Source organism: Camelus dromedarius, chromosome 14 (assembly GCF_036321535.1).
Source record: "Camelus dromedarius isolate mCamDro1 chromosome 14, mCamDro1.pat, whole genome shotgun sequence".
Taxonomy (NCBI): Eukaryota; Metazoa; Chordata; class Mammalia; order Artiodactyla; family Camelidae; genus Camelus; species Camelus dromedarius.
In genome coordinates this window covers 31347083-31358804 of record NC_087449.1, presented here as the reverse complement: position 1 = coordinate 31358804, position 11722 = coordinate 31347083, and the positions used below count along the sequence as shown (strand labels likewise).

The 11722-nt window shown below is 43.2% G+C and overlaps 1 protein-coding gene across 2 annotated transcripts in view; it reads right to left on the bottom strand.

The window, feature by feature from the left end:
• Window positions 1–486: 486 nt before the first annotated feature.
• Window positions 487–11722, bottom strand: part of USP24 (ubiquitin specific peptidase 24) — a 119921-nt gene continuing 108685 nt past the window's right edge. For both annotated transcript variants that reach the window (XM_064493542.1, XM_064493543.1), the window contains exons 62-68: window positions 9758–9823; window positions 7695–7761; window positions 6340–6418; window positions 5128–5203; window positions 4639–4725; window positions 4174–4284; window positions 487–3177 (exon numbers count right to left, since the gene is read on the bottom strand). In XM_064493542.1, coding sequence (XP_064349612.1) covers window positions 3115–3177; window positions 4174–4284; window positions 4639–4725; window positions 5128–5203; window positions 6340–6418; window positions 7695–7761; window positions 9758–9823 — 549 coding nt within the window. In that variant the 3' untranslated portion in view covers window positions 487–3114. The remainder of the gene's footprint in view (window positions 3178–4173; window positions 4285–4638; window positions 4726–5127; window positions 5204–6339; window positions 6419–7694; window positions 7762–9757; window positions 9824–11722) is intronic.

Sequence of the window (11722 nt, the reverse complement as noted above, 5' to 3'; positions counted from 1 at the left end):
GACCAACTGGTTCTTGCAGATGTTAAAAGGTGGTCACTGGGAGTAGGGGAGGAAAGGGTGTAGATGAGCTACAGCAGCGAACACCCCCAGGAGAAGGGAACCGTGTGCACAAATGCAGGACATTAGGGATCAGGCTGAGACCTGTGGGGTCCTGCAAGAAACCTAGCTTGCCTAAAGATGTGATTCATGCCGGGGTCCACTGGACGGCCTGAAAACTCTGGGCAAGATGCCTGCAGGCCACTGGCCTGAGTTCGGCACATGTTCAGCTTTGCAAATGAATTCTGAAATGGTCAAGTTATCCAGGGGAAGAAACAGCAGAAGGCTTAGAAAACCCATTGCCCCCTCATTAAAGAGTGGCCCTTATTCACATCATCAGAGCAAAGTACAAAAAGGAATCAGCCCCTTTTCCCACCAGACCACTGGCCCCTGGCACCCCACCCCCCAACCACAGCTGTTTTCTGATATACGCAGAAAAGTGTTGGTGAGGCCGTTTTTGAAAAATTTATTTTATACCCTTAGAAGCTAAGAACTCTGCCACTCAAAGAACCAAATTTAGAATTAAGATTGTTCCCTAGTTCATCTACTTCCTTTTGAAATTTTATAAACAAGATTTTGTACACAAGAGGTAGCAGAGGAAAATTCCAGTCTGCTTGTTCCAAGCTCAAAAGGTAACTGCACACACCTCGATGTTAGCAGGGAGGGTGGAGCGAGACGGGGGAGTCTGGTGACGCGTCCTCTAGGCCCCACAAGTGTTCGAGCCGTCAGGGCTCCACAAGTCATGGGCTGGGTGCCCGGTGAGAGGCTCACTTGTTTTCTTTCCCAGGATGCCAGGAAGGGGGCGGCTCAGCTGTCCCAAGATGGGCCTCACAAAGGGAGCTTCTTGAGAACACACGGCACTGAGTTAGTTGTGCAATTCCTACTCGATTTGCAGACCATTTTGAAAGATTTATAAAAACATCTTCATCCAAAAAAATTGGCAGTAAAAATGACACCTCTTCCAAGGTAAGCCTGTTGTAACTGTCACTTTGTTGTACTACATTAAAAAAAAGTCCTCAGCAGGTTTGCAGACTGCAGCCATTGGAAATCAAGTGGTTTCTGGCAAAGTGAAACTGACATTCGTTGTAGCAACAATGTGAGCAAAATCAACCAGGGTGGCTAATGACAGCGACAGGTGGTCCTGATCCTGATGAGCGTGACTGTGAGGACAGCAGGTGCTGGGGGCTGTGGAAGGCGTTGTTTCCATAGGAAATAAGGGACAGAAGTGGCACTTTCACTCCTGACTTTGGGCTCCTGAGAGTGCATTTGCCAGCGTGACATCCTCACACATCGTCATGGCCGGCATTTCAACGTCATGTCCCACAGGGTTGCTTTGTGAGGATGGCGGGGGGGGGGGGGGGGGGAGTGGCGATAGTAGGCCATGGGGTATTTATGTACTCAAAATCAGTTTTAAAACATCACATGTGAAATTGCAAGAGCATCAGAACCATATGCAATTTGCCAGCTGCCTCTGATCATTTCCCTGGGCGCAGCTCTGCTCTTAGGCGTCGGCCCTGTACCTACTAGGCCAGCGTAAGTCACACAATTACACACTGCCGCCTGGCTGCACCGTAACCTTAACCTCCAGCAGTGAGGTGACAGGGTTTGCAGTGCACAGCTGGAACAGCTGTCTGTCCTGTCGCGTGTCCGCTGCGTCTGACTCTGCAGGTCTACGCCGGGGCCACTTTGGCACTTCCTAAGGCCCCCCTAGTTCTGTGTGCGGTGATAGAAAATACGGCAGAGCACGCAACTAAAGGCAAAACAGGCTTGAAAATGTGTGTAGTGACTCAAAAACCAAAACATACAAAATATACGAAGTACATTGGCACACCCCTCCCCTCTGGAAAAAGGGGGAGCTGACATCTACCCTGAAGTGGCTGAATGATGCTATTCTTGAGAAATACAGCTAAACACATGGTTGTTCAGTTGCCTTCTAATTATTTCTGGGACAATAAATCTTGTTCCTATCTTTTCAGTGTTAATGAGTTATGTGGAGGAGAAACAAAGTCTCAAATTCCTTCTCTGCATTAAAATGTCTAGAAACTCACAAAGCAGTGTCTCTAACTCATATACAACTTCATACACAGCCAGTACCCAAGGTTTCATTACTTATGTTTTCAGCAAAAGCAAATGATTGCAGATCACATGATTTAAGACTACAGTTTATTCAATATGTCTCCAAGCATTAAAAAGATGATTTTATGAAGTCAAACTCAATAAAATTGTATCTTAAAGTGCTTTTTATTTTGCTGTTTTTAAAATTTGTTTTGGGAACAACTCATAACTTCTTTAGTGATTGATGTCAAAGAACACATCCTGTACTTCTGGAGAGTGCAGCATTTTTTTTTTAATTGCTCTTTCAATCTCAATTATATCAGAAAAATACCTTAAAGAGCTTAATAAATTTCCCAATTTTTGATCCTGGTAACATTGCATCAAGATCCAAGTTTATGCCCAGGGTGCTTATCCAGACCCATCTGAAATTCTATACAAATGGGGAGACATATTAAATACAAAGGTCTGTGTAAACTGAATTCTTTAACTACTACTTTACAGTGAAAAGGAATTTTTATCACATATCTTTACATCAATTTAAATTGGATATTCCTATTCAGTGTTACTGCAAGATTAAAAATTTGCCCCCACATATCTAAAAGGCAGCTTTCTTTTTTCTTTTTTTTTTTTTTAATATAAAAACCAAAGGAATTTCTTTTGTAGCATCATAGAGAAAGCAGCAGCTTTATCCTCACTCACTCTTGTATCTTCACGTAACAAAACAGTCTGCTACCAGACTGACTAAAATCTCCACAAAAATGTCAATCCACATATGGACTGTGCCCAGGACAGCGGACCCACAGACTGGAGTTCTCCTACTGTCAGACAGCTCCCAGGCCTTTCCTAGGGGCCAAGCAAAGAGTGCTTTCCTTAAAAAACGTGTGCTCCTCCCGGCACAGCGGGCTCTCCCAGTCCAGCCTCCAGGCTCTTCTAAAGGGTTCGGGGATGAGAATCTGATTTCAAAAAGGTGCTGAGCATCCAGTAACTGTGACGTGTCTCCCCATCGTGTGCTGGGCACGCTCCCTAGGGATCGACATCGTCCAGGTCACTTCTTAACTCACCAATCATCATGGGCGACTCAGAACCCTTTGGGAAAGGAAAGGAAGTTACATACATACACTGTAAAGTTAGAGAAAAAAGTTTTTCTATGCTGAGGGACTTGTTTGCGTTTTGCAGTTGAAAACATGCCCTCATTTAGCTACTTAACATTTATCAAAGGGCAATAAAAGAACAAGTGTAACACCTTTTATTTGACAATTCCTAATTATGCAAAACTTTCATTTCTGTGTTCTCATTTAGTCACAGAAACAACCCAGTGACTTGCCTGAAGTCACAATGTGGAGTTGGGTTAAATCACATCACTATGCCGAGTCTGTTTCCTTCTGTGGAATCAGGAAAATAGTGACCTCACAAGGTTGTTATGAGGATCTGAAAGACTTACAAACAAACAAAATGGCACACAGAACATCAGCAAGGTTCATTTAATGAAGCCTCTGTGCCAGGTACTGGGGTGGGGCTACAGAGATGGCCTCACAGACGGTCACAGACCAGAGGGAAGACACCACCCACGTCCTTATACTTGCACCTGGCTACATTATCTTGCACATAGTAGGAGCTCAATAAATATTTCACTCAGTTTTTCTACTGTCGTAATCAGTATTGAAAAGGTTTTTTGTTTTTTTAAAATAAGCTTAAGATTACTTTTTGCCTCCCTTCACAATCAGGTAGATTTCAATGGCATGAGGCCCTTCTTTACAAGGGTCTACGTTTCCAGGAAGTCTGGTGAGAGCGGAAGGAGGAGGGGATGACTCTTCCTAACTTGGTAGGATGATGGACCACAGCTGTGGCCCGGCTTTCTCAGGATGCGCTCCAAGCTGAGCGGAGCAGCCAGCAGAGCCTGAGAGACCAAAGCCTGGACTGGCTTCACGCTGCAGCACTGTTCTGCTTTGTAAGCACACTGTTAGTCCTCAGCAGAGCTCACAGCGGGCAGAGCTGGGTCTCCTTTTTCTCGTGACTATGGGAATTCCCTTTGGAGAACCTCGCAGCAGACGCTGCCCACCGCGCGCCAGCCTACAGCTGTACCTGCTGTAAGTGCCTCTCTCCGTTCTCATTCGCGGGACTGCTCTCTGACCCGTTACTGCTTCCCGACTGCTCCTTCTCATTCAGAAGAGCTGTGGCATATGCTAATGTGTCCTGTGGGAGATTTAAACACAAGGAGAAAAAGTGAGGGGGTGTGCAGCGGCAGCAGCACCACCCAGGGAGACTGCCTTTCACTTGACATTTGGCAGCGCCGGGAGCCTCAACGTCGTGCCTTCATGACAACCTCTGTGGCTGGTGGGCCCAGACTGACCGACCTACACCACTCTTTTTCCAGGCAAATCACTTGCAAACTGCACGCCAACTTGCCTTTCATAGAAGATCAATTGTTTCTCCCACCCTTCCTCATTTCTACCCTATACCTCTTTTCTCTGAGGCTGCAGTTTCTGAGAGACATCCTAAAAATCCTAAGGAATTTCAAGCCACACAACACCAAAGGACAGCCCTCACCTGTGCTGAAATCGTTCGCTGAAAGGTTTTTCCAGTTGACGTTTCATTAGAGACATTGCTCTGTGGTGTCCAATAATGTTCTGACATCTGAGATGGAAGGTCAAAAATGCCATCAGAAATGACAAATAAGCCCACGTGAGTCTACAATTTCTACCATTAGATTTTACGGTATAAAAAGCACCTAAAATAGTGTATAAGTTGACCCAGACTTTCTATCATGTCAGGAGATTCTTTCTTGGAAGATTCCACTTCCAATCTCAAGAGCTCACTAAAATATGGCCTCTTATATAATCAACCTCTTTTTACCTATAAAACATGTATTAAGATACAAATTAAATGCATAAAGATAGCTATCAACTGTACTAAAACAATTCTGAAGTCTGAAAATACTCTGAGGTCAGTCTCCAAATTAAGTTTGAGATTTTTCCTGGTAAGATGTGCTGCTATTGACTCCAGTGGTATAGCCAGAAATGTTAAAAACTCCATCACCTTCTTCTGCAGCCACTGTACAGCCCAGCTCCAGTGGTGGGAGTTCTCCTTGAAGTATTCTTTAGCAGCAGGACACCTGGTGGTGGGAGGAGATTTTTATCAGCCAAATGCTTTCTTTGCAAATACACTCAGGCTCCTCCTAACATTGAGAACCTTTGCTTTCCAAAGGTCTATTGACAGATGAATGGATAGGCAAAATGTGGTATACAGATATCTACAAAGTGGAATATTATTCAGCCTTAAAAAAGAAAGGGATGCTACAAACCATGCCACATATGCTACAATATGTTTGCACCTTGAGGATATCACGCTAAGTGAAATAAGCTGTTCAGAAAAGGACAAATACTGAATAAGTCCAGGTATGTGAGGTACCTACAATAGTCAAATTCATAAAGACAAAAAGTAGAATGATGGTTGCCAGGGGCTGGAGGGAGGAGGAAGGAGGAGTTATTGTTGGGTGGGTACAGAGTTTCAGTTTTGGAAGATGAACAAAGTTCTGGAGATGGATGGTGATGACAGTTGCATGAATAATCTGAATGTACTTGATGCCCTTCAACTTAACGCCACTGAACACCTAAAAATGGTTAAAATGGTGAATTTTATGTTATGTATATTTTAGCACAATTTGGTAAAAAGAAAAAAGAATCTTTGCCTTGAAGTCAGTCAGCCTGTGCTCAAGTCCTAGCTCTGAATGCAGGCATGTCACCTAAACCACCTAGGATATGGGACTAGTAACAGTACCTAACCTCATAAAGTGGCTGCAAAGATTAAATGAGAATACAGCAAAGGTGTTTTTAGCACAGTGCCTAGGTTCGTAAGCGTAAGTAGCTGTAACATGATTTTGTCTCTTGAGAGACTATTCTGAAAGTGGGGACCTAGAAGCTGAAAGAGTTGGTAGTTAACTGAAGATATCCTGAGTGAAGGTTCATGAACTCTTGTTGTTAAGGTCCCTAACTGTGCCTTGGACTCTCGACCTTCCTGTACAAAACCTGGCGGCTTTTTCCGGATTCTGTAAGATTTGTTACTTGTAACAGTCCCTGTTCCACATCTCTCTGAGACCACGTGAACAGTATTCTGCACCATCCAAGGAAGCATCCCCTGACTGGGTCAGATTCTCTAGGTACTAAAAAGACGCAGATTTTTTTTCTCCAGTCACATTTGACTTGTAACTAAAAATACCATTTTCTCAATGCATTTTGAGTCCATACTTACTTTTGAGCAAGAGTTACAAGAAATTTGACACACTGGTAGCAGCGACTGCTGTCCACGTGATTACTGTGGTGCATCAGAGCTGAAGAACAGAAGAGTTGACATTTTAACATTAAAGCACTAAAGAGAAAGTGGATCCAAGTAATAACGGCTCTCTTGCTCTGAAAACTTATGACAAACTATTCTGAAAAACAGATAAGGAACTTAAAGAAAAGCATGGTGGGGCTGACTCAATAGGATTCCTTAAATTCCAAGAGGTAGAAACATAACTTTAAGTAGAATTCAAGAAACATACATGGTGATGAAAGTTTTGACTTTTAGGAGAACTGAAAGAACTAAAGTTTATACTGGCTGATTATTCCCCTAGAGATCTCCAGTTTTCCATCCACCACACTACTGACAAAGAGTAGCTGTAACACTTCTACTGTGATAAATGGAAATGTATGGTTTAAGTTCAGTTCAACAAACATTTGCTGCTCTGTGCTTTGGGGATTTATAGATAAATACAGCTGACCCTCAAACAACATGGGTTTGAACTGCATGGGTCCGTTTATACGTGGATTTTTTCCAATAAATACATATAGTACTACGTAATCTGTGGTTGGTTGAATCCTCAGTGGTCCTGGAACCTGTCCCCTGTGGACAGCGAGGGACAGCTGTAGTACTTGGTCACCACTCTTAAGCAGTGAATGGTCTAAGTTCCAGAGAGCCTGGGTGCTGCTCTGAGCAGAGCACACCATTCCAAAGGGGTGGCCTAGCTACAAAACTTTTTAGCTTAAATTTCTTTTCTGAAATAAAAGGAAGTCCTTTTAAAATATAGCAAAATTTAAAACGACTCAAGTTAGCTGGAAATACAGGTGGATGGAAGGAGTTGGGTAAGACTTTTTAACTAAACCTTTTCTAAGAAATAGCTCATTGAAGCCACTTCAGCCTTCAGCCTTCTCAAAAAACTTTCATGAGTGGACAACAGAAATTTGGGTGCATTCATAGCATAGGTTAAAAAAAAATCACATTTCATGAGCTTGACAACGTCCTGAGTCTAAGGTTTTAGTTTTTAACTCCTGAATGGTGACAGAGTGGAATGAAAGATTTCTTGCCGAAGTGGCAAAACTTAAGCTTGCTGAAAAAAGGCACAGGACCCCTGAACTATACCCAACCCAAGGAAAGGACCTCAAGCTGTGTCTCAGTAGGCAGGAAACCATCCAGGGTGGTAAGCTCCTCTGGCCCTAGTACTGGACCCCTCCCTGATCCATGCCCGGCAGAGCGTGCAGGGCAGACCACAGGGAGGAGACTGGCTAGGACTGGGGGCTCTCTGCACACGCACCACAGACATTTCCCGATAAGGCAGCTATACTTGCCTAGCAATCCATTTTCCGTCTCAAACACAAATTTGACCCGCTCTACTTGTATGGGATCCTCAATAACCTGTGAGGAGCAGGAAACAAAGGCTGGTAAGTGAAAGAAGGAACCTGTGTTCTAGCTACCAGTGCTTTTCTAAAAAAATTAATTCAAGAGATTATAGTTTCTAACTTAACTAAACCTAATACAAACAAATATCATGTCATTGCCATATTTCTCAACAACATACGAAATTGTAAACTAAAGATAAAAACTATTAATATTTGAAGATCCATTCATTTCCTAATACTTGTTCTTACCAACTACATCTAGTTCTCTGTGGGTTATAGGGACATGGATTTCATGATCCCCAGGATAAGAGGTTTACAGCTTTAAAAAGCGTGTCAGTTTTGCTGTAACACAGGCTCTACAAGTTGATGTGGAGGTTCCTGCCGGGCCACCACGGCCGTGCTTCCAGTGCCCGGCACTGAACTGTGCACAGTGCAACAGACTAAATGGGTTTGTTGCTGAACAGATGAACAACACTCAGTCCTACCCCTGAGGAGCAACAACCTCCAAAAGCACTAGGATGAAAAGGAGGTAAATTAGGACCAGGGAGACAGTCTTCTTAGCAACGGCAACCACAACGTGTCTCCTTATTCAAAGTGTTTATTAAATGCCTGCCCTGTGCCAAGGACTAGATTAAGCCTTGGGGACCTGAAGTCCTCCCCGTCTTTAAGAAGTCCTTGGGCTAGTCTCTTTCATCAGCTCGCAGTCAGTCACCAAATTCTATTGATTCTCTTTCCGAAATACCTCTTGATCTGTCCCGTGCCCCTTCGACTTCTGTCTCTCCTTAGTATAAGCCTTGTTACTTCACACTCGGATTATTGCTACAGACGCCTATACGGCCTTCCAGTTACAACCCTGCTTCCTTCTTTGGTCCATCCTTCAAAACAACTGCTAGGGGAATCTTTTCTAAGACATAAATCAGGCCACAGTGCTTTCCTGCTTAAAACCCTTCCACAGTGCCCCTCACTGACGGCAGAGGCTGCAGACTTCAATGTCTACAGAGGCCAAGATGACAAGTGAGCAACGCGGCAGCCAGTAAGGAGCAGTGAGGACAGTGGGGAACTGGAGACCACAAGCCTCATCAGAGGGGGCACGCTGACTGCTCATGTGACTGGCATGTAGGAAATGGAACTGACGGGCTAGACTACCTGATTTCTCAAGATAGGCTGAAATCCAGAGATTAAAAACCAGAACAACAGACATATAGGTGGAAGCTGGCCACCCGTGTGTAACCACTAGCCTACAGGAAAAAGTCCATATGAACTGGCACCCGAAGCCTCTCCTGATTTAGTTTGGGCTCCTTTTCCTAAGCCCTACTCAGTTCCTACTCGTTCCAGTCATACCACTTACAATTCACTGAGCAAACTAGGGGTTTGGTGAAGACTATGGGCCTTAGGGCCAGTCGCTTGGCTCAGATCCTGGCTCTGTCACTTATTAAACGATGGCCTTGGGCAGGTCACTCCACCTCTCTAAGTTCCAGTTTCTAATAATACTGAATTTCACTGATTACAACTGAATTTCCAACCCCCTCCTTTTCATACTTCCAAAATTGGGATGCACCATACAGAGGACTAAATTTCAGTTTCATGGCTCATAAAGATATTCTCAGTAGTACACACACTGTAATGTACTACTGGTAATGATGTCTTAGATTTGAAAGAACTGCACAGCCAGCCATTCACCTCTGACAGTTATCATGAGGTTTACATGAGATAATATTTGAACTGAGTGCAGTTTCCTATCCCTGGTGGCCCATCTATTACTCCTTTGCCCTCTGCACTATGACTGCCTGTGTATCTAGCGCTCTCACTAAACTGCGAGCACCCACCAGGTAGTTTAATATTGCTCCCTTTTAAATCAGTCATGCACAAAAAATGGCTGATCTGGAGCGGACTTAGTAAGTGCAGACCAAATGAATGCAAAAACAACACAAAGACACACAGATTTTATTCACAAACACATGGTGACTAATAAACACCTAAACGTTAAGTGAATTAGAACATTCATGACTTACCAGTATCTCATGAAGTAGCTGGAATGTATTCTTTAACTCATGGGGTGGAGCTGTTTCTAGTTGGTTCTGAAATATTTTTTAAAAGCATAAAGATTCCAGTGAATCCTGTGTGGAAAGCATGCCGGAGCAGCAGCCAGCTGTGCTGGGCTGGGCTGGACGCCAGCCCTTGTTCTACCACTACCTGGCTGATCCGGGGCCTGTCAACTGCCTTCTCTGGGTCTCAGTTTTCCCAAATGCTAATGCTAAATCTGGGGACTGAAACAAATAACCTCTACCATCCTCCCTGCTGTAACCCTCCATGATATTTTACTATGAAATTAGGAAGGAGGGAGGAAAAAAGGCAGAAGGGAAAGGAGAGCATTTTCAGTCACTGAACAGGCCTAAATTTACATTTCATTTATATATATCCTGTTTTGTTCTTTAGAATATGCTGGTCTATCTCTGAGAATGCAAGTGAGAATGTTCTGAGATAAGCACGTTATCAGTGAAAAGTATAAGAAAAGTCAGCTTAGGAAGTGGAAAAATCTGCCAAGATACACTAAGTGAAGAAAGCAAGGTTCATAAAACACACTCCTGTGCGTCTTAATAACCTTAAACATATACGTGGTGGGAAAGAAGCCCGCATTTCAACATTGCACTTCTAAGGTGCTGGGACCAGTACTAAGTAAGCACTTCACGTCACACCTCACGGAATCTTCACAATCTGCTAGGTCAAGTCCTGCTTCCTCCCATTTTCCAGAGGAGGACACTGCCCTAGACTATATAGTTAGTAAAGAGAGGACTTGACCACCTCTGATACAGGTCTGTACTGGAAAGGCTGAGGGCAAAATATATTTTAATAAGAGCCTGAAGACATGATCCACTGACCACTGGCTCCTTGTAAACACTGCCTGTATCACTGTTACAAATCCTGGGGCAGATAGGGAGGTGTAGCGGAAGCCAAAATATCTGGTGTAAATGCACAGAAAGAGGCCTGGAAAGACACACCCCTTACTGGTCAGTGCGGGAGGGTGGGGAGGGGATAAGGCTGGTTGGTGGTGGTCAAAGTGGACTTTGGCCTTATTTGTATGTTTCAGTTCTTCACAAAAAGAAGGCAGTCACGTATTATCCAAGTAATTAAAAATTAAACATTCAAAACAAAAATGGTACGTGTAGGCTTAAAGGTTTTTCTTATAATCCCAGCAAGGCAGTAAACAACATGGCTCAGAGCATAGTCCTGCAGCCACAGCGCGGAGGCTCAAACTCCCATGCTGTCACTTACTAGTTGTGTGACCCTGGGCAAGAGCATGTGCCCCATGCCTCAGTTCTTCAACTGCAGGAAGGTGATAACGATAGCATCCACCTCACAGGACCTAAGTGCTTGAGCACTAAGTGAGGTAAGTATGTAATATGCCTGGAACAGTGCTTGGCATCCAGTAAGTGCAGCGTAAGTAATTACTACATTGATCAGAGCTTCATAATGAGCTACATACACCACTATTTCAGAAGGTGAGAAAAATCAGTCTTCCTTTGATTCTTTTAGATGTTGCCTGGTGAAATAATCTGAAACTGTAAAACCATTTTACACAGTAATGGTCACCACTGATAGCATTATCAATTTATAAAGTATTATTCTTAATAGTTAAAAACTGAACCCAATGCAAATGAGCATCACTGGGAAGGGAATAGTTATGTAAATTCTGATACGTCAGAAAATGAAATATACTCAGATAACTTTTAATAATATGGAAAATACTTATAATATCAAGTGAAAAAAAGGACACAAAATCATCAATAAAGTCCCAATTATGTGAAAATACATGCATAGAAAATAAAAGGGAAACAAGAAAATATTCATGATGATCGTAAGTGGTGAGATTTTTGAGTTCTTTTTTTAATTCTTCATTTAAGAAAAAGAGACTATGCTATTTTTACAATTAGGAAAAACAACTGAGGTTATTAAAAGAAGCACAGTGCCTAGGAGCA